This window comes from Onychostruthus taczanowskii, unplaced genomic scaffold, assembly GCF_017590055.1.
Source record: "Onychostruthus taczanowskii isolate IOZ18803 unplaced genomic scaffold, ASM1759005v1 scaffold80, whole genome shotgun sequence".
Taxonomy (NCBI): domain Eukaryota; kingdom Metazoa; phylum Chordata; class Aves; order Passeriformes; family Passeridae; genus Onychostruthus; species Onychostruthus taczanowskii.
Window position 1 is genome coordinate 2,759,025 of NW_024505893.1, and position 26,855 is coordinate 2,785,879.

General features: G+C 40.3%; 1 protein-coding gene across 1 annotated transcript in view; it reads left to right on the forward strand.

The window, feature by feature from the left end:
• FSHR (follicle stimulating hormone receptor) overlaps positions 1-26,855 on the forward strand; it is a 78,680-nt gene that overhangs the window by 35,526 nt on the left and 16,299 nt on the right. The window contains exons 3-5 of the mRNA XM_041424142.1: positions 16,890-16,964; positions 17,355-17,429; positions 25,073-25,144. Coding sequence (XP_041280076.1) covers positions 16,890-16,964; positions 17,355-17,429; positions 25,073-25,144 — 222 coding nt within the window. The remainder of the gene's footprint in view (positions 1-16,889; positions 16,965-17,354; positions 17,430-25,072; positions 25,145-26,855) is intronic.

Here is a 26,855-nt window from a genome sequence, read left to right on the forward strand (position 1 = left end):
CTCCAGGCAGTGCCATTCCTTCAGACCACCCTCCTGCAGCCCTTGGAAACATCACCCCCTGGATAGCAAACTTTTGTGTTAAAATAAAGGAAAAAGAGGAAGCCTGGTGTTCAAAATTCAGTTTATTTCATGCCAGGAGAAGCTATGCCTTGCGTTCTAAACACAACAAGCTAAGAACGAAGACTGGGTGGCTTTATTGCAAACAATAAACCTTTTGCTGTATCATCACTTTGTATCCTGCTTTTCCCTGCCAAAGCTTAACTGTAGAAGAGATCTTGCACTTGCAGTTACTGTTGTCGTCCCTTGCACAATTGAAAAAAGCGAAGGAGAAATTTATTATCCATGTCAGTTACTCACTGCTGATGTCAAAGAGCAGAGATTTAATTACAGTTTTGCGACATTTCGGGGAAAGATAATCTGATCTCAGGATTTTTCTAATGCTTGGGTGGAACAAAATTACAAATAAAGTAAAAACCCTTAGAAGAAGAAGCTAGGAAATGTGAAATCAATTAATAGTGTCCATATCAACATTTTCTAAATTTTCTATTCAAAATGTCACAGAAAAACACACTAATATTTGCATATTTTAATTGAAACACATCAGAGCACAAGAAAGTATTCCATAATTCTTTCTGTGTGGTTTACTATCTTGATGCTTGCTTTCTTTGATAAAATAAATTTAGAAAGAAAATACATTTTGTCATTACTTGCTTTTGTTGAGCAAGAATGAGCTTTGTGGTAATGAACTGTTAGCAGAATCTTTATTTGTTTAATGCATTGGTGTGAAGCCAACATTAAAGACTGAAGTATTTAATGGGAGAATCATCTTGCACATCATCTCAGGTCCCTGTTCTACAGCTGTCTAGACAGAGAGAGAGGAAAAAAAAGGGAACCAACTTGTCTGAATGTATGCTAAATGCTTTAATGCCTTTCCCCAGTGACATACTGTTCAGATTACCTGAATTCATAAAACATGAAATGTGGTCAAATGCTTGTGTGAATTCCCACTCTGTTTCAGAAAGAAACTTTGATCCAGTGTTCTTCTGCCTTCCTCCATGATAACAGATAAAACTAAGTGCATGCTAAATTAAGATAGCCTTTTTGCATATATAAATGTAGGCTCTCAAGTAGCCTCATTCATCCAAAATGAGATTTGGGGTTGAAATGCACAGTTCTTAAAGAATGTCTCCGTGGAAAAAAAAAATCCAACCAAAAAAAACAAAACAGACAAACACCACCTCTGCAACTGAAAACGTTGTGAATTATCAAGATTTTTTTTCTCAATTAGTAAGATTATTTCTCAGCTGGCTTGCCCTGCTCTTGGGCAGTTTGCTGGGCTTCCCCTGCCACCACTAGGGCAAGAAGCCGGGCAGGGGGTTCAGCATCACATGGAGACATTTCCTTCCCCTGCTCCATTCAGTTTGGCAAGGCAGCCCTGCTCCAGGTCCGTGCATTTGAGGCATGAAGGTGATTATTGTGACTGGCAAACCTAGCGAGGAGCCTCAGAACTAATGGTCTCCTGTGGTGCAGAATTAATCCCATCATCTTTCTTCTTTCCTCCCGTGGGTATGGTCACTGCATGCTGAGGAGGCTGCTGTGTCTGCTTTCTGGACAGCTTTTTAACATTCATCTCAGGTGCTTTTGGGTAGGTTTTTTGTTCCAAGAGAGAAGGATGGATGTGGGCAAAATCAAGAATTTTTTCCCAAAATCTGTCACTTCAGTTTTCGTCTCTTTCCTCCAGAAGATTCCCTCTATTTGGAAAGAAAGGAAGCTTCAATTTGTGTTTTACTATGAGATTCATGTGATTTCAAGGTAAAATAAATGGCCATCTAAGTGACTTTGTCAATATAAAAATACTTATTTAATAATTAACTTAAAATAATTCTTAAGGTTGTTGAGTGGTACACTTATTAAATTTATTTGCATATACCACAGAACTAGGAACTCAGAATTGCCGGTTCTATTTACATTTTACATTTTCAAATATAATTCATCACTCATATATAGCAAAATGTATGTTTTTTCTCATTTGATGTGTCAAAATATTGTCCTGAATTAAATTATTATCTTTTTCATTATAAAATCAGTATATTCATTCCAATATCCCTAAATGATTTTCAAAAAATGTTCTCCTTTGTGTGTTAGTTACATATTAACTCCCAAATTTCTTGATAGAATTCAGAATTAAAATGTACTGATTTGTAAACAGAACTGTAAATACAAAATTAAGGGGTTTTTTAACAAAATAAAAGAAAAAAATAAGTATCTTCTAACTATTAAAAAAGGCTTTTATAGGATTTTTTCTGTTAATCTTGTTGAGTGTACTGTAACTGTACCAGTGAGTGAATGCAAAAGGTGTGACCTCCTTGAAATTGTGCCAAACTTGCTCTAAATGAGATTTGCCTCAATTTTTATTGTTGCTACTAGTAAATATTGTTTGTAGAAAGAAGAAGTCTGGTACCAGATTGGAAATGGCAATTCCATTTCAGGAGGATTTCAGAAACACCTTCCCATATTAATTTTATCCAGCTTTTCTGTTTATTTTAGGAATAATGCTAGTGGAATTGACATGTTGCAATGAAGGAGTGTTTCCCATTGCTATACAAATGCTGATATAAACCTCAGCATTTATGGAAAACAAATGTTGAGATGAAGTCAAGACATTTATTTTCTAAGCAGGAGATGTTGATTCTCTGACAGCATTATATTGCACAGCCTTTATTTTTATTATGCCAAATGATTGATGTGGATTTAATCATTAGTTTGATGGCTCCTTTGCTCAGTGGAGAGGCAACTGAGCATTTTATCATTATTAGCGAGCTGCATTTTGATTTTTCTATCAAAGGCTCTGCTGGCCCTAATTCATCCCAGGTGTAAAACCAGAGATTCATTTTGCCCATTGTTTGTTTTGTGACCAAGCCAAGAACAATTTTCTCACAAAATACTGTGAATATTTGTTTTGATTTCTAGAGCAGGAACCTGGTTTGGATGAAGACTCCCATATATGTGTGTGATTCTTTAAAAATAAGGAAGAGTGGTGTACCTTTTGTGACTAAACTACTCACCACATGGCAGAATATATATACTTATAAACTTAAATACCTGCATGTGTGCTGGTATATACACAGAGAGTAGTCTGGGAAGCATTTAAATTGCTAGGATTTAGAATGGTAGACAGATACTAAGCCAGAAATATTTTGAATCCTTGGAGAGCCAACACCACAGATGGAAATTACAAATGGTTGTGAGAGAAATGCAGAAAGCTGGAGAGCTCTTGGGGTCTGTAAGTTTTTCAGAGTAGTCAGCAGAAGACTGGGAGCTGGGGACAGGGACAGGCTTTTGACTTTCCCAGTTCAGAACCTCACCTCTGAGAGCTGCTGTTGTCACTTTCTGGAGGAGGATGTTCAAGAGAACATTTCTGGAACTATTGTGGGATAGTTCATCCACATGGAGAATGTATTTTGTCCACCTCATAGGGTGCTTCCTCCTCTGAGCAGAAGAAATGCACATAATAAATAAGGGGTCTCTCAGCACAAATGCCAGGAATGGTCTCTCCATTTTGTCTTGTGCTTGGAAGTTTCTTCACTAAAAGCGGGAATAATGCAGAATTTCACGTGGGGACAGAATTAAACCAGTTTTTGTTGTCTGGAAGCATTGTTTACTTCTGTCTTGCTTTTCTGCTCAAGAGCACAAAGATTTACATCTTTATCTGGAAGTGTTTATCCTTCCCAGTGTAATTATGAAGTGAAGGTGCTCATTAGACACATCTAATCCCTTTGTCAATCTTATCTTTTATTTGGAATGAGGTTTTTATAGTGATCTGTTTTTCATCTTTATTCCCCACATTTTTAAGGCTTCTTGTGCTAGATTTTTAAGATTTATGCTTTTCCCATCTGTGCTGTGAGAAGGGGTGAGCACGACGCAGTGAAAAGAACGTGCTTATTTATTATTTCTGTTCCCAAGTAGATGAGGCTCTTTGGGAGAGCTGGCAGAAGCAAAGCTCCCTGGAGGAAGGGCTGTTGGGTATTTCCTTTGTGGGATAAAGAGGCTTTGCAGCTTTCAGGGGCTGCAAGTGGCAGGAGAGTTAGAAGCCAGAGATGGATATTTGTCACTCAAGGTCTGCCCTGAAGAGCAGGGAGCGGCCCCAGGGGTGATGGACAGGATTTACAGCAGATTTGAGCAGAGCTCACTGCCACAAGACATTGAGGTACTTGGCCCTTCAGTGTTTAGAGATGGACTGCACAGAAGAGGGGGACAAACTTTTCAGCAGGGTCTGTAGCAACAGGACAAGGAGTAGTGGTTTTAAACTAAAAGAGGGTCAATTTAGATTGCGTGTAAGACAGAAGCTTTTTACTGTTTGTGTGCTGAACCACTGGAATATGTTGCCCAGAGAGGTGGTGGATGAGCCACCCCTGGCAACATTTAAGGTCAGGTTGTTCTGGTCTCTGGGCAGCCTGGTCTAGTAGATGTCCCTGTGGGAAGGTGGACTGGATGACCTTGAAAAGTCCCTTCCAACCTGTACTATTCTATGATTCTATGAACTCCAAACCTCCAAAGGCATTGGATGTTAGGGTAGGGAGGATATAAAATCTTCCCAGTTCTCTTTCAATATCCTCTAAGGTTTTTCTGCTTTGAAGTTAATTATCCTAGTTGATATTCTAATAAAAGCTGCCTTTTTTGAGCTTAAAACCCTCTCACCCTTATTTGAGACATTCTGTGCAGAGGAAGGTCAAGAGACATTGCCTCAAAACTCATGACTTAGAGTGCCCTCACATGGCACTGTCCAGACTGCTTTGTCATTGCATTTTCACCATGTGCCACATCCTGGCCCCTCCATTCCCTGATCCTGACCGGGGTTGGGGGACCTGGTGCCATGAGCTGAGGCTGGAGGCACATTTGCAGCAGAGGAGTAAACTCTGGGGAGGAACAGAGGGCAGAGCCAAGAGGCAATGAATTTCTACAGAGGAAAGTAAATGGATTTCAGCTCATCTGCGACAGCCATGTGCCCAGGCATAATTGACAACACAAACTGTTTATTTAAAAATAAGCTTGGTTTTGCCTGTGTTTCTTGGTAGCAGACCTAAACACACTAACAAGTAAAGTGGTTTTTCACAAGCCTTCATCTGTCAGTATCAAGGATCCTGTTTTGTATTCCCAGGACCCAGAGTAGCTCTGAACACCACATTATATTTCCATCCTACTGTGCTGCCAGGCACTGTGCTTTCAGGGTAACAGATAACATGTTAACGACGGCAACAGGCTGCAAAAATGAGGGGGGAATTGTGTCAGCAGTGGGCAATCACTCAGGTCTCCAGACAGAGGGCCTCCTAATGGGATCTCATCTAAGCACTGTACAGGCTTAACTCCCAGGCAGCACCTTCCTGTGAACTGGACAGTCTCCAGGTTTCAGGCACCTTTCCCACACAGGGAGATTGATTTCATATTGATAAAAATCTAGGACACAATTGTTCTTGATTTTGGTGGTGTGCAGTCAGCATCGTCCCAGCAATGTGACAGTAAGGTATCTTTTTATCTGCACACATAGGGATGCTTCTATTCCCCATATTTTGTGAATCTGTTGGCAGTCTGAAAGCTCTCTGGGCTCAAGTGGCAAAGCTCTCATTTGCCACAACTCCTTTGGTTCACAGGAGACTGAGTAATGGCACAGCAATAATTGTTCTTTGGGGAAGGCCACCACTATTTGAGGAAGACCATCCAGGAGCCATCTTGCTGTTACTCACTCTCAGTAGCCTTTTTTTAAATCTGTAGAGCTTATTCCAGCTCTTACTCCAGCGCTGACCTTGTCTAATCGTATTGATTGCTAGTAACTGAAGGCTAATTAGGAAGCAAGTTGCTATGGAAATTCTTGAGTCATACATATAAAGAGAAAATACTGCTAAAACCACTAGTGCATGGTGACTATTAGCATAGTTAAACAAATTAAAAAATATAATTCATTCAGATGTATGCTGGAATTCAGATGAAGACCTAATATGCTACAAGGAAGTTTTTCCCTTGCTACCACATTTTCGTCTTTTGTGGTAGTTTTTTTTTTTTTTCTTTTATTTGTATGTTGAATGAGTTATGCATAATTTTAGCAATAGACGACAAAGTAGGTTTTGGGTTGTTCTCCACCCCCACCCAGCAGCCCACACAAAATATGTCACAACAAGTTTCGTGTGACAGGAGAATGGCTCAGGCAGAGGGTAATAGGACTTGGAACCCCCCAGATTTCTGGGTCATTTGTTCATATCCAGTCTGCATGTGTGTGATGAATGTTTTATTTTCACTTGGGTAGGCTGATGGCTGGCATACCATGAGAGGCTGAGCTCAGCCTGTGCCCTCAGGAGATGGTGATTCATTGCAAGCTGAGGCTGCCACAGCTGGCTGTCAGCAGCAGCAGCCTCTCTGGCCAGACTTTGAAATGGGGTCTCAGTGGGTGTCCACACTCCTTTGTGGGGCACTGTGGGAAGGTTTGATTGCTTTGGCCATGCTGTGCCTCATCTGTGGATAAATGGAAGATTTTTGCCATCCACATCAATAAAGCCTTTTTACCTCACTTTTAACTAAATGTGACCTAAAAGAAAATCAAACCTGTTCTCCCTGTTTAGTGGGGGCCTTCCTTCTTCTCCTTTGGCACCTTCCTAAGTAATCATGTCACCAACATATCTGAGCTCTCCTAACAGGCCTCCACCTGTACATTTTTAAGGAGAAGGATATAAGAGCATGCATCCTGGTGCCACCCTTCTGGACTCTTTGAATGATGAGGCAAAATGTATATAGGAGAGTCAGAGGTCTAGACGGGAGAGAGTCGTGTCCTGAGCTCAGGTCATACCCTGAACTCCAGGGGAGTTTCTCTGCCCCTCTCAGTCCTCAGTGGATGAATGTCCTCAAATTGTCTTTGGCAGCACACAGAGAAAAAAGTGAGAAGAAGTGGAGTTGTTTTGTAGCATTAATATCTTTTAACAGGTCTCATAGATAAATATTCTCTGTGTGGCTTCTTGGGACTCGCATGCTCACAGAGGTTCATTCGTTTAACTGAAAATAAGTTATAAAATTGATTAGAATTGTGTGCCAGTTGAAAAAAGACAGCAACAACAAGCAAACACACACGAGAAAACACATACCAAAAAAATCAAAATATAGAAGTATGTGTGAATTCATTGGGATCAACTAAATCTGAAACATCTGATGTGGGACTTTGTGTGGTCCTGAAGTTAAATAGGTGCCACTGTCCTGACCTGCCATTTTGAAGTACCAATTGCATGATTTCAAGGCAAAGACAAAAATTAAAACCCCACGTACTTAAGCTGCTGCACAATCTGTCCTCACCAAAGGCATTCAGGTGGAGCACAGAGGTTTCACTTGGAGAATCTCTTAGCCAGAGCCACACTGCAGAGCCATCTTGGAACTGGTGGAAAGACTATAATGCAACCCTATTACTTTTGTGTAAGAAGAACGTGGTGTGTGCTGGTGCTGCTGGTTGCTTTCTGTCTGCTGGATCTTTCTGCATGTAAGAAAAATGCTCTTCTGTCCAGGTATCTGGTCCAAATTTGAGTAATTTCAAGATAAAGTATCTTTCACAAATAATTCTGATCATGTTCCATAATATTATGTTATATTTGTTTCTTCATTTTACCATTAAAATAATTTTAAAATGCATGGGTTTTTTCCCATCTGGTGGAAAAAGAAACAGTATATCATTTTTCTTTTAGTTTTAATTCAGTATTTAACATTCCTTTAAATCTGAGCTAATTTGCTGTCACAGGATTGCCTCTAAGTTTGTGTATTTCTGTGTTCTGTGTATTGAGCTGTGTGCTTTCTAGAGAAAACACTTATTCAAAATTGCAGGAAAATATGCATTCCTCTGAAATGTAGGATGTTAATGTAAATACATATCCACTATTAAAATCAATGGATTTTCATTCCTTCTGCTGCAGATTCTGAAATCTTCTTCAGTCTCAACTAAAGCAATGATATTTATCAGAAATTATGGATTTAATTTTATTTATTTATTTTTTAAGTGTGTTTCATCATCATGACTTTTCCAAATGGTGATTTTTGTGGTTTGGAATCTCTTCAGGAATTGTTTTTCCCCCTTATCAGTAGTATTTTCTCAGAGGGTTTTACCAGGCTTGAGTGCTGTGAATACACTGTAAATTCCATTTTATTTACATCAATACAGGAAGTCCAACAGAAAAAAATATCATAAGTATTTGCAATACTGTTCAGCAAAGGAGTAGACACAGCAACTTCTAAGGAAAACATGATTTTTTTTATTCAAACCACTTTTCTTTTTCAGCCTCCTTCTTTAGTGCTCTGGCTAAGGAGGAAGATTCTCTTTTACCTTGATGAGGAAGGAAGAGCTAATTCCAATAAGGCTTTTTGCATCATCTGTAGGTCAAACTTCCTTCTATGGCCCAGGATAGAGGGGAGGAGAATGGTTCCCAGGTAGATCAAAGTACTCTCACACAGGAGGAACAGGTTGTTCCCAAGCAGCTGAGAATTGCCTCAGGGTTCTCAAGGGATTTGCCTCATTCCTATGGAATGGTTTTTCCTGAGGCTCACCATTAAAGGGCTGGGTCCAGCCTGAGGATTTCCTTGTGAAAGCCCCACAAGAGCAGAAAGGCTTTGCTTGTTTAGTGCTGCTCCAGAGTGGGGTACAGAGCAGCGGCGGCAGCAGCCTCCTTGGACATGGGGTGAGGTGTGCAGAAAGGCGGCTGCTGCCTGCTTTCAGTGAGTAAGAACCATCCTGTGGCCATGGATTTTTTATTGTTATTGCTTTCATTGGAATACTGTGTGTATACACACACAAACACATATTAACATAGAAACATATAGGGAATTTTAGGCCAAGCTTTATGACATCTTCCCTTCCCCCTGTTAAGACTTTCTTATCTGTGTGCAGCCTTGCAGAGTTTGCTGATAAGGGCTGTAACTCAGGTGGAAACGTATGATTTTCCAAGGTTTCATAGTGGACAGCTGTTCAGTTATTTGTAAAATAAGCCTCTAGGTTTGATTCAAGCCCCTCTTTGCTGACACTTGGCAAAAGGGGATTGTGTGCAATTCCCATGTTCGTGTGTCATCTCTGCATCCTCCAATACAGAACCTGCAGGTTTGGGGTTAACAGCAATTTTTTCTGCTCATGATGATATCATAATTAGATAAATAAGTCTCGTTGCACACTTGTTTTGTAAAGCTTTTGCTTTAGTAGCTTCTTGGTGGTGGATGTTTTTTCTCTGGCAGTCACTTGCAAGGCAGAGGTTTGGATTTAACTTTGAAAGCATAAAAGAATATCCCTTTCCCTGGTTAGGCTGTACGTAATCACACAAACATTTATGCAGTACCATCTTAGCTGAGCCTGGTGCCAAAGCTCAAGGATAAGAGTTTGTAGGGTCAAGGCTTCAGTTAGACACAAAACATAAGGATAGTAAGTTGCTTTTATGGAAGGGGAGAATGAATGCAAATAGAAACAAGGAGACAAGGAAATCTCTGTGCTGGAAAATAATATTTTGCAGGGAGAACTCTTAACACTGAGTAAGAGAAACCTAAATCCTTTCAGGAGAACATTTGAAAGATGTAGTGCATGGTGCTGGCAGCTCTTGGATGATGTCTATATTCATAATTGGGTTTAATATTAGGCAATGCTAATATTTTTCTTATGATGGGTCAAGGCACGGAGATTTATTTTCACTGAAGTGCGTGTATATACTATATTATTTGCTCTGGTGAATAATACTCAGTGTTCTGGGAGGATTTTTAATGCAAAAATCGAGGAGTAAGAACAAATTTTTTTTTTAGAATTCCCTGTCTTAGCTAAAATGTTTAATTGTGTCTATCTGAGGCACTTGTTATTCTGGATATTCCTGTTTCTGTAATATATGTGAATTAGGAATGAGCTGTCCTCCAGAGGCCTCTCATGAATGTGTGCTTCTTTAAAGCATTTCAAAACTGTCTGCTGAAGTATCTGGGAGCATCTGCTTCAGGAGGATCTGTTTGGAAAAGCTGTCACTAGACTTTGGGTTCTGGAAGCCACATGTTCTCCCAGCCCAAGACAGTCTGCCTATTGATTTTTCCCAGAAATTATTTGCTGCCCTTCCTCGTTCAGCTGCTCTCCTGAATGATTGCCTCCAATGTAATTTCTTCATCTCCCCAGGTCATCTTAATGAGCTATTCATCATTAGCTGGCTACTAAAGCCAAGAGAGGAGTAATAAAAGATAAGTGGCAATAAATGTTGCTTGCCCATTTCCATGGAAGGAGTTACAATTTAGGAATATCAGCATCTCTGAAAGAGAAGGTCCCTTCCTGAGCTGAACACCCATCTTTTTCTGCTAGCATGGTCTCAACATCCTCTGGAGCCCATCATGCCTGAGGGGAAAAAGTGCCATTGACTCAGTGGGTGTTTCTATTTTACACACATTTTTTTTGTCTTCCCTGCAAACTTTCATAGCCAAAGATAAAATTTAGTAATTCCTGAAGTGGAGGGCAGCAGATATGTCTGTCCCAGGGGCTGGAAACCACTGAGTTCTGAGCCCCATCTCTCTGGGCTGTCTGTGTGGAGCCAGATTTCTGGAGGAGTTGCCATTTCCTCCAAAGACCCTTTTTCTTGTTTGACCCTACAAAGTTTCATGCATTTTCAGCATTGCTGGCAATAAACTGAAAGGAGTATAATACACTCCTCAGTGCCAGAGTATGAGGAGATATCTGTCCCCCCCAAAGTGTACTGATTATAAAATCAATTCTTGTAATGATGTAGCTTCGTCTTCTGGATCTGGTTGTTATCAGTTCCAATTCTGCAGACTAATCATGTGCTTTTTCAGATTAGAGAGACCAATTTAAAACCTTTACATGGACAATTAATTTGATGCAACCAAACTCTCCACAGACTTTCATCTGGATTGCTGGCATGGTGCTAAAGCACAGATAGAAATAAAATCCCCTTTGCTTCTGTCTGCCGTGGAGAAATTTGCATTTTATTTTTTTCCCATGACTGCAGGGATTTGAGAACATGGTTTCATGCCCTTTGGAGAAGACAGGAAAGCACAGCATTGGCACCTCCTGATAATCTTCCTCAAAGACTGATGCACTATCTGACTCCAAATGTGGAGTTGCCATTAGTGTTCAGTTGGTTAAGTGGGTTTTCTACTTATTTAGTAAGGACAGTACAGCATGTGTGTGTATCTTCAGCAAAGTAAAGAGATTATGAGAAGAGTCAGGCCTTGATTTCATTTCTGAAACATCAATATCTGCTAAGAGATATTACCCTGTAACTCCCTGGTGTTCAATAAATCACGGCAGGGAGACAAGTTTTTCATGTTCACAAGGAAAAGTGACAGGAGAAAGTGTCAACTATCTATTTTTTAAAGGTCAAAAGTCTCTAATATTTTTAAGAAAAATGGCTTTTCTTTTGTAACCTGTTTAAATCAATGTAGTAGCATTTTGCTGTCACTTCAGAGGGAAGTTTTCAGAAGTAGATTTTAGACTGGCTTGTTTCTGATCAGGCTGAAGAAGTTAAGAGCCACTCCATCCATGGCAGAGAGACAGAGGAGGCAGAGGTAGCCAGGTGTTTAATTTTTCAGTTCTGACACGTCTCAGGCTGGTCCCATGGGGGCTCACCCAGTGAATGCTGGGCAGGATTGCCTGGGCGACACCACATTCACTTGTGAAGCTTGACATAAATTGTGGCATCAGTCAAAGCACTGAGCAAAACTGACCTGGAAAATTCTCTAAAGAGTATTTATATTTATAGAAAAGGGGGGAAAATAAGCATTGCTGGCCTTTTTTTCCCTTCTCCTTTCCCTTAAATGAACACAATGCTGTTGATTTGCAGCAGTACAGAGGGCACCTGCTCTGGGAATCAGTACCTTGAACCTCCAGTGTCACTGCTGACTGCAGGTACCTACAGAGTGAAAGAAAAGCATTCATGGGAATCCACAGGACAGCTATGTCACAAAAACCTGCATCAAAGGTGAAGGATAATAGCCAATAAATACCCAATTATAATGCATTACAGGAAATACAAGGTGAACAGATCAAGTGTATAACCTGTGTACATACCTGCTCTGGAAGGGAATTTAAGGAAGGCTGTGGGAGTTTACAGGGATGGAGTGACCACCAGGACCACAGAGTAGATCCTGTGTGTCTGGAGAGGGGTGAAATCCCTTCTTCACACCATGTGCCACATCTGTGTACAAGGTGCACACACCAAGAAAGGACCAGAGAAGCCTTGACAGACAGGGCAGTCCCCTCTGCTAGTCCCCCACGGGGAGAAGAAATACAGAAATCCATGGATCCCACATTTACTGTGGCCATCAGACAGCCAAACTCACCAGGTCGGCAGCAGTCTCTCTCTGTCATTCCTGCTGCAGGAACTACAAGACCTTCATGCTCAAAATCACACATCCTCGAGCATCATGGGAGGGGCTAATGCTGGTGCAAGCTGCCCCTCTGCCTCGAGTATGCTCTGCTCTTCTTTTGACACGGCTTACCACTCACTGATCTCTGTTAACCTTCTCCATGTGTATATAGGCACGCATCTATAAGCACACATTTCTTTTTAAAACAGTCACATTTCCAAGCAGGAGAAGAAATTACCTTGTACCCTATCCCTGTGTGTTCCTCTCTGATCCTGAAAGGAATTCCTATCATAAAAGACATAAACTTCCAGTCTATTAATCTTTTGTTATCTTGAAACATTAGACCACTTGGCCCCAAGAACATTATGAGTTAACACAGTCTTGTTTTTTCTGTAAGACTTTGGTTAGCCTAAGAGACTTTTCCTTCAGTGGACTACAGAGAAACTGCCATGAACTCTAAGTCCCTTGCTAACAGAATTGTTTAAAAGGCCATTTTGATGTATCTTGATTTTTGCAGGTTGCACTCTGGGTGCAGCTGGTTTGAAGAGGAATCCTTCCTCTGGATCACACTGGGCTCTGCCACAGATGTCATGAAATTATACCCCCAGTCTTGCCTAAGGGCAGCTTTGCAGGCAGATTAAATGATTTTCCATCTCCCTTTCTTCTAACACAGGCTCTGACTGTCACAGGTGGAAATTATACACTGCACTCAGTTGCTGGGGAATGGGTAATAGTGAGTCCAGTTTGCTGCTTTAGTGGGAAATTAGAGGAGATCCCCTAATCACATGATGTCACATCTTAGAGTCTTACATTCTCTTTGCAGAAAAATAAAAAATGTTGTCCTTTGTGCCTTTGGAAAATGCATTTACTGAATGCTTTTTCATCTTTTAGGCTGTATTTGAGTAAACATTTTATGCTTTCAAGGATCACTGGTGATTTCAGTACAACTCTGCATGCAGTGAAAACTAAGCTCAGGCAGATGCCTAAGCACTTTGCAACCACTGGGTGGTTTGGATATTTGGGGTTTTCCTTAAGCAATTGCCCCTGACTGTTTTGCACACCATCTATTCCATGGCTTGTCTGTTTCAGAAGTGATGCTGGGGTTGCTGGCTGGGTTTCCTGCCACAGCTACCAGTGGCACTAATAGTGTCATTCATTCCAAAAAAACAACGTAATAACAGCCCTATCTTCTCTCTTGATGACATATAATCAGATCTGCATTATGAACAATCATCTGTTTGTGTGTATTTATACTGCAAGACAAAACATTTGCACAAACACTAGCCAGCAATCCCTTTTTTCTCTTTGTAGCTGCTGCCTCAGGTGTTATTTGCTCTCCTCTACAGAGGATCTGAGTCTGCTGAGTTGGTTGTTTGATGTGAGCAGCAGTGGTTTGCACTTTTAATGTCACGGATACCTGTATCCAAGTTAGTGTTGTTTGGGATTTCCAGGAGCAGGTGTGCACTTTTTGTTAGGTATGAATAAATAGTTCACACAAATTACGCAACCAAACCCCAGATTAGTGCTGCCTATTGTTCACAGGGTGTGCCTCGATCTCCTAAAGAGAATGGTTTTATTTTATTGATCCTTCTTACCTGAACGACAACCCTGTCAGGTGTATGTGCAGCCCAAAACTGGGATTCCTCTGCAAAGAACGATGAAGAGTAAGGTCATCACCACCAGAATTTCCTGGAGAGAGTATAGCAGAGGATACAGCTCATTGCAAGGGACAGAGGGTCTTTTCCCTCAGCGCTGCAATCCCCTGAACACAGAGGATGCAGCCCAGCATCAGAAGGGTTACTGCCTTCTGCCACTGACAGTTTTCCTTTCTGTTCCTTTCACTGGTCTTGAGATGCTCATAACCGCATTAGCTGAAAAAGAGGTTTGCTTCAGCTTGAAGACAAAAAAAGTCATTGTAAATGGACATATTTATATATGTCTATATTTTCATTACCTGTTTGTAAAAAACAAGACTGTTGCCTGTGTCCCTGTGAATGGGAATGTTAGAATGAAAGCCCAGTCATTTCCCACATCTCTGAAAGCCCCCTCACACAGGTGTTATTTAATTCTGTCTAAAACACAATCTCTAAAAAACTTGCTATTTTAAAAACCTAATCTCGCAAAAACAGTATAGAGATTCCTATCTTCCTCCCTCTCTTCATTCCTGTCCCTCACCATGCATTCTCCAAGCCTTCCAGAGTGCCATGGCCCACTTGTGCCCCACCTTAATCAGATCTGTATCTTCCATTTCTTGAATCGAAACAAAGCCAATAACCTACCACACTCACAGGAATCCAAAACACTCTTCTGATGCAGAAACATTCATTTTTAAGCAGTCTATTTAAAAAAAGCTGTGTCATCCAAGTTGTTCCCAAGTTAGATAGCAGATTGGATCATAAAAAAGTATTACCCTCAGCAGCACTATCTGCTGGGTGAGGTCACAACTGTATTATGGTTTCTTAATAAACCTTTTCTGCCTGTATAAGGCCAACACACCTGCAACATTTTTTTTCCCTGAACTTCTTAGTGGCATGAAGTATCTTCTGGCTAAATGTATTTGTCCGTATTAAACATGATGCTTTTTCTGAAGACTTTCTTTTTTCTAGACAACTGATTTTTAGATTGTGAGGAATGACAAATATACACCTGACCACTCAAAAAGAGCATGAGGAAAACCAAACCAAACCTTAAAAGTGTGAGACACTTCCCATGTTGTTAAATCTTTGAGACTGTAGTTAGGAAAGTGAATTTTATATTGTCATATAAATACCTCATTTAGAGTGTTTGCTTTGCTTCTATTCTATTCTATTCTATTCTATTCTATTCTGTTCTATTCTTCTGGGTATTCATACTTATACCTTATAATTATTTTTAAAGAAAACAGGAAGATGATAAGAAGTCTTTGAAGCATCCCTTGCAATGGCTGTGTATCTCACATGGCATGAAGGAATCCCTGTTTACATTGAAACATTTTGTTGTTGCTGAAAATTAAGTAACAAAGAGGAACACACTCACATGTGAGCTGCTGGTTCAGCACTGCTAAAAAAAACCCAGTCCTCAATGCACCCTGTCAAGCACCTATTGTCAGTCCTCATGTACTTTTATTTTCTTATTCTCCAGCCAGTCTAGGGCTCCTGGAGCAGAGCAGAGTTGGATTTCTTCCATAAGAAACACTTGAGGAAACAGAAGGGAAAACTTCTTATTAAACTAAAAAATATGAAACCACTACGGCATTTTTTAAAACTGAAAAGGTCAGGTGAAAAACATGTCTTGCTTTGCAAGGCTTCTGTTTGTCTTAAATGGGCAGGTAATCTGTCAGCTACGGTTCAGCTGTTACTTAGAAGAGAGTGGAATACATTTATATTCCTCTGATTAATTTTTCTGATTATTTTTTGGCTGTGCACCTGACATTACAGTTCTTGTTTTACCTCAGGCCTATTTGAATCTATTTGCAACCATCATAATTGCAAAAGAACAAGATATCCAGGAACAAGTGTCATCCAGTTTCCAATCTATTTATCCAAGGTTTCATTCCAAAGATGTGTGCAGTTACCTTATGATTAAAATGCAATAGACCATGACACTATCACTGAATTACAACTGTATTACAAATTTTACTTCCTACAGCTGACCTCAGCCTGAGGAAATAACATTTTGGCACCATTTCCAAAAAAATGGCAGTGAGGAATCTTTTGGCATGGCTGTCTTTACCTCGACCTTCCTGGTCAGTGCCAGGATAAGTGATCTGACTGGGACAGGGGACACTGCAGTAATGCCCACTTGATTCACCAGGGGAAATCCTGAGCTCTAAATTACACCAGAGCTGAGCCCTGTCTTTGCCATCCCACAGACTAAGGAAGCAAAGAAATATGTGTTCTGAACTAGCAGGAGATGCATTCTGGTGTGGTGATAGCAGTAAAACTGGCCATTTATATTCTGGAGCTCTCTGGCTGTAAGTGGGCATTAACTGTGTACAGACCATGGGAAATAAGGTTTGCTCCAAGGTGTGAAAGACTTCTTCACTTCTGTGGTCTCCAGATGCTGCTAACAAGGGCACATCTGCTGGTTAATTTTAATCTCTGTTCTTCCCACTGGGTCAAGACAGCAGTGTCCTGTTGCTGAAGTTGTGTAATATTTCCTGGGAACTTTTTAGCTGTCGTTCTTTTCAGTCACCTTCACCCCTTTCTTTTCTTCACTGAGTTAAAATGTTTCATTAAATTTCTATCAGTAATTAGTAATGTCAGAAGTCCAGTAGCCCATGATGGATAGACCCTGACTTCTAATGCACAGGGAATGGTGACAGCAGGACATGCAGGGCTGATGCAGTAGATAGAAACTCCAGCCTCAGATCTCTGTTCCTGACTGCTGTTGTTGCTTGCCCCAGCAGCACTCATCAGCCTGTTTTCCTGTCTGATATCCACTTTGTTTTTAAAACTCATCAGTAATCTGAGAAGTTCCTTGTGAATTTTTCACTTCTCCATTTTCTGCTTCACCATGACTTGAAATATCTTGACTTCTAAATTATTTTTCAGAGAGATCTCACAGAATGATGCCTTGGAGGTCATAGAAGCAAATGTGTTTTCCAACCTTCCCAAACTACATGAAATGTAAGTAATGAGCAATCTAAATGCAAAGGAGACAATTATAAAGATTCATTATAGGCAAGTATCAAAGGTTTTGCAGTTTGGTTCAGGTAAGCACTGAAGAATTTGTAGCATTATAGGGACTTTTGAAATCTCTGTTTGTCTTTTCCATCTTCTTATCGAGCTGTGCCTTTCTTTACCTGCTCAGGTGAAAATTCATCCTCTGATCACTGCCAGGATCAAAAGGTGGTGGGGTCTGCCTGTCCATGGTAGGCAGCTCCCTGAAATCATCCAGATCTTCTGCTGCCAAAAAGAAAATCTCAGCCTATTGTTCCACTGCATCATGGGACAAACACAATTTTAAGATCAATATATTGATATATTTTTCTCTGATGTTTCATTTCCTCTTTGCAGAAGAATTGAGAAAGCCAACAACCTCGTGTACATCGATAAAGATGCCTTCCAACACCTTCCAAGCCTCAGATATTTGTAAGATCTTTTGCTCTTTACAAGTCCTAGAGTCACTTTGAATTACACACCTGTGTATTTGTCCAGCTGGTGCTGAGCACTTTGGGTGATAAGACAGGATGATTCCCTCTCCTCACTACCAGTTGCACATTATCAAGACACATTTTCATGCCTGCACAGTCCTCAGAAAAGCTGAAGATAATTCCACAGAGGAGTCCCACACACAAGATCCCTGAGCCTTTCTAAGCAACAGTTTGAAAATGAGCGATGAGAAGAGGAGCTGAAGCTTTCTTACATCTATAGAAACAACTTTAGGTTGAAATTCCCCCTGGGAGCTTAGGGACAAAAATAAAATCTCTCATCTGTCTTTGCTATGATGCTGCCTGCTGTTATATGTCACATACATTATGTTAAGCATTCAGATTATTTTTTCCTTTGGCAAAGGTGGTGTTATAGCCATGGTCTTCATAAATGCCTGATGTGAGATGATTAGATCCTCAAAATACAAACATATAGTTTCATACAGATACAAAATAATTGTATACAAAATACAAAATAAAGCTGTATGTACAGCTTTATTTCCTCAGCCAGCCTCATCAAGAATGTGATTTGCACTGCTGGGGTTGCCACATCTGCTTTTGTGGAGCTGCCATCAAAATTCAGTGGTCACTGAATGCATTCTTCCAGGAAGCTGGTTACTCAAATATATTTTCACTGCTTTTAGCACATGTTTTTAATGTGACTGATGGTCTCTCCTCTGGATTAGAACCCCAATGAAGTCCAATGAACTCCATTTAAAACTAGTTGTTTTTAATGGTGGCAGCTTATACCGCTCAAATGGTTCCCTTTGGTGAGCAGGATACCAGTTTATTCACCCACAAAGGTGCCAACATAACTTTTGCATGTCCATCCACCTGAACACGTAAACCCCATCTGATTTTCCTGACTGACACAAGAAACCTTACTCATACAGGAAGCCTTGTCTTCCTTACTCATGCGAGAAGCCTGGTCATGGTTTCTACATTTGGGTACATAAAAGGACATATTTAATTGTCTGGTTAAAGATTTCATAAAGACAGTATGAAATCAGGTCAGTGGTCTGATAAGAGTAGCTCCCAGTAAGCCAAGGAGTGTTTAAAGTCTCTGAAAATCACTAGTATCTGACAGGTTCTGGGCTCAAAAATGCCAAGGGGCATCGCTTTGAATTTTTACTTTAAGATTTGAGATTTAAGACTTGGACTTTAGGAGATAAGGTGTATTTAGCACTACAGAAGCCACTACAGTTTAAACCCTCATTGAACTGGAATATGTCTCTAGATTTGGAGCAGGATTTTTGCTCTTCCCAGTATTTTGACTGATTCCCACTTTATCAAATTCATCAGGTGCCTTGGTAAACTTAACTTTTGTGTTTGCATAACTGAAACACAGATTTTCTCTTGACAGTAGGGAAATAAAGATCTAAGTTTACATTGTCATGAGGAGATATCATTTGCCTTTTTCCTCCCATTTCAAGCCTGAGTCATTCAGCAGTGACTGCTGTCTTTGAGTAGCTCTGGCCACCTAAGAACAAAACCACAGCATTTGTTTATCCCATGTAAAATCCCCAGAACAAGCTGCCTTGGGGAGTACAGTTGTCAGATGTACAGATGGGTAGAAAGAATGAGAACACACTTATCTCACATGAAATTGAAGAAAAAATGTGAACATACTAAAGAACACACAGTGAGCATTTAAATATGGGACACATAAATCATAGGTGAAGGTAAATTCACACTTTAAATATCTGAAATAGTGAAAGTTTTTCTCTAGGCTCTAGTGGATGTTGCCTCTTCTGAACACTTGTCATTCCACGCTCCCATGCATGTTGACTCAAACACTCAAAGAGTCCACCTATGTAAAAATTCAGCTGCAGCAGCAATCCTATGACCTATAGAAGCAGCAGGTTAAAAATACAGAGGATTACTTGTCTACCTGACCATTCCTGTGTCTTCTTCAGGTAGTTTTACTTGCTAGTTGATATCAGATAAAACTGCATTTTGTAGTGTTTTTAAGGTTTTTTCTGTTGTGAGCATGGAGGGCTGGAAGAGACTCTCCAGCTGCTGTATCCTATTTCTTCCCAGATCCACTTCATATATCCCATTAATTAAGTGCTTTATTGAAATTCCTGATGCTCTTCACTGTTCTCTGCTTTCCTACATTTTCCAGGAGAGGCTTTTCTAGAAACTTAATGATTTGGTAACTGGAAGATTTCCTCTAGTTTATTCACGGCCCCTTGATTGATGTTCATTCTTGTGCCAAATCTTTTCTCTGATTTATGTTCATAAAATCCATCTTTGGTGTTTACTCCACTAATGGATTCATGCTGCATCCTCTCTGTGCCTTCATTTTAGGAGGCAAAAACCCCCAGTCTTGCACGAGTATAGAGTACAAAAGTGCAGGTTTCATGGCTGGGAGCTTCTGAGATGAATGTGGGGTTTGTTCTAATAAAAAGGGTTGAGGAAGATGTGCTGGGTGTATAAGTCTGTGCAATGTTGTTGGCTTCAGTGGAGCTACATCATTTCCCAACACAGGGACCAGGAGCAGCACACAAAATTCTTGTTGGGGACTTTCTGCATCCAATGAGCCAGGCGTGATGCTGAGTAACATCATGCTCAAATCAACATGCTCAGATCACCTCTCTACATACAGCCACACCTTCCTGTTCTGCCCTACATTTCTGGAGGAAAGGTGCCATGTTCTCCATCCCCTGGCTTCACTGACTGGTGTTTGCCCTTTTGGAAACTGACTAGGCAGAAAGCTTTGCTGTTTGAAAGGGTAGGATAGTTAATTTAATGAGAAAGCAAAAACCTTGATGGAAGGCTGTAAAACACCATCTGATAAAGTTAACCCAGTCCTCATATTCTTTCCTGTGACATGCAAGGAAGAGGCAGTACTGAAAATATAAGATAAGATGTCGAGGGGGTTAATAGATTGATGGTTTTTCTGTTCAGTTAGGGAGGGTTTTGTGGTGGTTGTTCAGGGATTTTTATACAATACACAAGCAAAAGGTTGTAAACATGTGGGACTGTAGTTTAAAATAATTCATAAAAGGGTAAAGCATCTGTGTGGAACAGCTATTGCAGAAATGATAAAAATTTTAAGGCCATGAAAGGAAACTTGTAAAACCTGGAAACTTGTAAAACCCAGAAACTTGTAAACCTGTACATCACTGCCTAATTTTCTCATTAATTGCTGTAAGTTAGGAAGGAATAGCACATGGTTTTGTCAATATCTTGTCACATACCAGATTAGGTGATTCTGTCTGACTGTGTAAGGAGTTACAGAGAGAGACCAAGCTGTAACCAGCATCTCAAAGGACAAGGATTTGGGTACCTGCCCATCCTTGGATCATTGTGGTTCTTCTGAAGTTCCCAGATGTGGGGACAGTCTGGCAGGGTACAAGACACATGCTCTGATTCCTTACACAGTTCTGTGGCTGTAGCAGAACTCTTGAAACACAATGCAGAAAATCTTTTGGAAAAAAAAATACATTTACTTGTGGTTTTCATTTAGAAAACACAGAGAAAAAAATTAATGAGTCTCAATGTCCAAAATTGAGCCCAGGTACTACAGCCCATTAGTTTAATGACCTTTGCAGCACACTGTTTGCAAGACTTTCTCGTGTTTCTACAAAAATAGTTGTCTAGCCACTGGGTCATGTTTAGGGGCAGGCAAGAAGCTCTAGCTAGCCTTGTCAGTCCCCTCATTGGTTTCATGGGCTCATTATGGCCACCAGCTGTTGAATATTAATATACTTTTATCTCTGTCAACTTGGAGACAAATACATTTCCTCCTCAGCCCCTTTGTCACTCCCTTCATCTCCTGCATCATCATTACCAGTATGGCAAAAACACAGAGAGGAAAAATGCTGAAAAAACACATAGCTGAATAGCCTAAACCTCTAGAAACAGGCAACCTTAACTTTCTCACCAGTCTTTTAGAAGCAGTGAAGAGAATTGCTAATTGGTTTTCTTGGGTATATGCCAGAGAGACAGACTGCTTCAAAATGGTAACTTACTGACCTTTTCATGGGTACAAGATTATTTATCTGGCTCTCATTAGGGAGACCTGTGGCATAGTCTCCTTAATAATGTAGTGATGGCTTTTCAAACTCATTTTCTTTCCAAAATTAGTTCTCATATATGATCTATGTCCTTTGGTTTATTTTTGAGGGGTGTCCATGTCCTGTATTAAGCAATCTCAGCTTACAATACAAAGATTTGAATGTGACATCCTTTCAGGTTAATTTTGAGAGCATACAGCTGAATTGTTAGAGGGGAAGGAAGATGTAAGTCCCAAAACTACAGGTTTTGCCTGCAGAAGGAGCAGAACCCAACTCCAAAGGCTAACAGCAACTTGTACCTGTCTGGTGCTTCCTAAACACAAATCTGCATTTGCTGCAGGTGCAGCCAACCTCACAGTATTCCTGACCGTTTTCTTGGAACTGACTTTTCAATAAAAAGAAGTGATGCTCCACTCCTTCCTTTGGCGTGGCATCCTCACAGTTAAAGACCTTTCCCCAGGAGTGGGGGCTGCAGATTTAAGAAGCCTGGGATACCTGCATCAGAGGAATGTCCCGCTGCAATCAGGCTCACAAGCACCGTCAAGTGACTAGTGTGATTAAGGGACACAAAGATAATGCTTCCTGAGTGAAGTTGTGTTTATCTCTGCCTACCTTGAGTTTGCAATTTAGCAAATACCCACAGTAAATTGATGAGGTAAACTGCGTTCCCAGATTTGTCAGAATAGCTCCTATAATTTGGCACAAAAAACCCCAGATGAGTTGCTATATCTGGAGATAAGCAGCCAGAATCTTCCAGGAATTAGTTTCTGAAACTTTTTTTTTCTCTGTTGATTGTGGTGCTCTGTTTTCTTAAGTGCTGACTCTAGTAAGCCTTTTCAGAAAGACAATTAATACCTTGGAAAGCAGCCATCAGCAGTCTGAAAAAAAAAAAAATCTCACCAAGCTGTTTATGCATGGCAAGGGAGGACTCGGTTATAACACAGATTAAAGAGGACACTTGTTTAAAGCGAGGTTACTAAGGATGTATACATTGTATGGTAAATATATTGACAAAGCTGTCCTGCAGGAAAGATATTCAGTAAATTGGATTATCTACATTCTAAAAAGATTATCCACTTAAAGGCCTCTGGAGATTTGCTGGTGGAACAAAAAGAGAGAGAAGATCTAGGCTGCAGTCTAGCTAAATATTTTTTCAGTTGTTTTTTCTGTGTTTAATTAAAAGAACATCCTCTCCTGCTCCTAATCACCATTCTGTGCCTCTGTGCAATCAGTGCCTTGTACCACCTGTAGATTTACTTCAATATGGAATGATTTGTCAAAGATGCTCTCCTCTTCATTTCACGCTGCTCAGTTGACACCAGTGAAAATTGAGCCCTGAACACTTTGGAATTACTGGAAAGATCAGAACTAACCCAAGGCATTGGGGATGTTTTTTCTCCCACGTGTGGTGAAAGCCCTGATAACCAATGTGGAATTTTGATATGGTGGGATTAAGTTGCCCTTGGGAGCAGTGTTTGAATAGCAGATGCTAGAGCCCTGTCACCTTTCATTGCTGCACCATGAGGACTGAGATTTTCTTGGGAAAGGACTGTAAAAAGAAAAGCTTCTTATGTCTTCTCTGCCCTGCAGTAGCCACACACTGCTTGGCAGCAGTCTCCTCCTTCATTTTCCTGCTAAGGGAAATGTATGCCATAATTTGTGTTTAAAAGGGGCTTGTAAAATAGGATTGCACGAATTTTTAGCATATGACTCATTTAAAATTAAAGGCAGCTTTCCACTAAAACCCTGTATATCTCCAATAATTTAGAGAGTGTATTTTAAAATATTGTAAGAGGGAGCTACAGGTTCTTCTCCTATTGCTTCTAATTTTTTTCAGCAAAGTCCTTTTATGAAGTGTAAGTGCAGAGATGTTTTATGTAACAAGGGCCTTGTATAGCCCACCTGCTTCATTAATCATGCTTTCTATTTAACTGTATGACATAGTTTTTCACAGGCATTTTTGTGGAACTTTCTTGGTCACACATGATAGCTGGGTTTTTTAAGTTAATGCAATGTCATACTACTCTGAATCCTAAGATGAAACAGTCTTGACATTTCAGCAACTTTCCCAAATTGACTTCTTGAATATTCACTAATACTACTTTAATTTTTCCCTACATATGAACTATTGCTTTCTGTTACAAGATGAGACAGATCAAAGTTGGCTTTTCAGCATCTGAGGATACCCAGATACCATCTCAGGGAGCTCAGAGCAGTGCTTATGCAAGTGAATGACTTTTTTACGGACTTATGTATCACCCTGAGTTCCCAAATGTAGGATTTGGTTGTCACATGGAGGCGTTTCAGTTTCAGTTCAAATTATGAAACCTGAAAGACTGCAACTCTCCTGAAGTAATCTAGGTTAATAAAAAAACATCATATGAACAATGTTACCTTTCTCCAGTCTCAACCAGTCCTTTGATCAGAATTCAGCTATTCAGGAATGATTCTGTTAAAAAAAAAAAAAAAATTTAAAAAAAAAAAATCTGATGTAATAATACTAATAATAAAAGAATGTTGTCCTGAGTGCCAGGATAAAAAAACCCTTACATATCCTGTGTTCTTTAAGAAACCAATATTCTCAGTGAAAGGTTACCTTCTTTACCATCTCATATATTCAAAAAACAAAGATATAATCAAACTTTCAGGAATCCACATTTTCTCTTTGTTTGGTGGGGTAAACATGAGACTTTTTGGTGTCTGGAAAAAGCTCCCAAATGTTCAGAGGCCAGTCCAGTCCAACTCCTCCCTCCAGCACTGAGCCCTCCTTCCAGCCATCAGCAGCCACTAGTCATCTCCTGCTGCAATGCACCATCACATTTTTCCTCACCTTGCTGCTGCTCTGGATAACAAAATTTGACTGAATTAGATGTGATCCATCACTCTGGATACCTGTGACCTCAGTGGCTGTGAGCACAGGGTTGTCCTTCAGAATCAGCAGTTCTGGGGTGGTGTTTCCCAGACAGGAGCCACAGTGCAGAGGCCAGTGATGGTCACTGCAGAGGGAGGGTGCAGGTATCTAAGGACAGAGGCTTGGCTCCATTTCCAGCTGCACAAACTGCTGAAATGTCCCCATGGTTTTGGCTCCTCACTATCAAAGGTGCTGGGGAGTAAAATGTCCTAATTCTGCCCTATTTCCATCAATTAATTGCCCCTGGAATTAATGTGTCCTCTATTATAGAAGAAGGTTAAAATTGTGGTGGGTCGATACTTTTGTCTTAAAACATCTACCGTGAAAAAAATTGTCCCGTGTCAGTGCAGTTGATTTCTTAGAATACGTTGGGAAATTAATATGGACAATTTACTGAGATCACCAGGGGGGACTGTGTTATCATCCAAGGTAGGATTTCTCCCTTTACCTCTATCGGCAGAATTCAAATTGTATTTTGGACTAAAACCTTTTTAAATTACAATGTCAAGTTTCCTACTGGGAAACCCCACTTTTCTGGCTAAACTCTGCCTTTTGTGACAACCATTTTAAGTCAAATGTTGTCTCTCCTCCATTAATTGCTGCCTTCTTTCCAGGGCAGACTGAATAATCTTCATCTTCTCTTCCCCTTAGGTTAATATCAAACACTGGCCTTCGGTTTTTACCTGTTGTCCACAAGGTTCACTCTTTCCAGAAAGTTTTGCTGTAAGTTTGAAAGTTTGCTTTTCACTTTTTGAAAGCTGCCCTTGGGTGTTCTTCTGCTCCAGCAAAGCCTTTCAGGACATGATTCCCCATGTGTTCACGTGTTAGCTCTGCAGTGGCGTGTTGATTGTGATTTTGCAGGCATTAATGGTCAGAAGGTCTCAGTTCTCTCCAGGTCTCCCTTCTACAAAGCACTGGAACTTGCACTTTACAGACCACTCTAACTGCAGTGTGAGCACGTGTCTGGGTGGCCCAGGGGACAGATAAAAGCCTTTGACTCCTCGTTTAGAAGCTGAAATCCAAACCAGGATGGTGGCAGTGGAAATTTGTTGCCGCCTGGTGAAAATTTTCTGACCTGCATGGGAAGAGTCACTGATCTCAGAGCTGAGTTCCATCAGAAGTGGCCACACCACAAAGAAAAGAAAAATAACAACAACAACAGCAAACCACACCAAAACCCAAACTCAGGGGATTATCTATCATACCCTTTTCCATTTTCCTCTGTCAGTAAAACTGTCCAGAAAATTAAAAATTTTTAATATGGAAAACTCCAGTGCTAACAAGGAAAAAAATATTTGTGCAAAATTTTGTGTGAAAACAGGCTGTTAATTTCCTAAAGCACTTCTTCTGCAGAAAAAATGCATATCAGAAAAACTTGGTTTCTTTTCCACTGAAAAATATTTTGACATACATTTCTCAGTCAGTTCTTAGTATAACTGAAAACATTCTTTAGGACAAGATTTATTGTTAATTCACATGCAAAGTTCTGCGTCTTCAGATGTTTGATTAAAAGATTTCAACCTGCAGAAACATTAATCCTGCAATTATTAATGGCTATCTTAGTAATACCCATTAATATAAATAAAAATGCATACAAAATATAGAGGGGATGACTGAATATAGTATACAGACATGTAAGATAAGGAATACACATTTGATGTGTGTAATTCTGAGAACTTCACTTCATTGCTCCTCTAAACCATCAAGGAAATGCAACAGCTATGGCATTACAGAGACTTTTACCTGTACACCTTTGTGCTTATCATCATTCTTAACTAGACAGGAGTTACTGTATCCTGTACCAGCAAGAGCTTTTAATTTTTTTGGTGCAGCTCCTCACTTCCCTGTAAGAATAAATAGACCTTGATACTGATTGAGTCCCAAAGTAGACCTCAGCTCAAACCTTGCACCCTCTGAGGTCAATAAGAGAATTCCCCTTGGCTTCAGCTGTGCCAATATTTATGTTCCAAAGACAGGTCTTGAAATTTTATAAAGGGCAGAGCTTTAGTAGAGGGATGCAGTTCACTTGCATGGGTGCTGTGTTCCCTCCCTATTCCTGCCCCTGCTGCCCTCAGTTTGCTGAATGAAGCTTCTGTGTAAGTGTCACTCTGTGCAGAGTTGTGGCTGTGTGGAGCTGTCAGCATGAGATCATTTTGGAACCGCACTTAATTTCAAGCTTTGCAGATAATTAATTTTGTTCCGTGCTTTCCAACAGAAACAGCATGGAAACAGCAATATCCCCAGTCTAAATTATGAGTAACACTACTTAACTTCTCTGAGGCCTATGTTGAGCCAGCAACAGAACATTCCTTTTTTTTTTTTTTTTTTTTTTTGTTGTTGTATCAGTCACAGCTGAGGAAAGACAGAAATTCTTACTTGTCCATTCAACAAATTGCACTGACAGGGGTCCTTCATTTAAGTTCTTAAGTACATA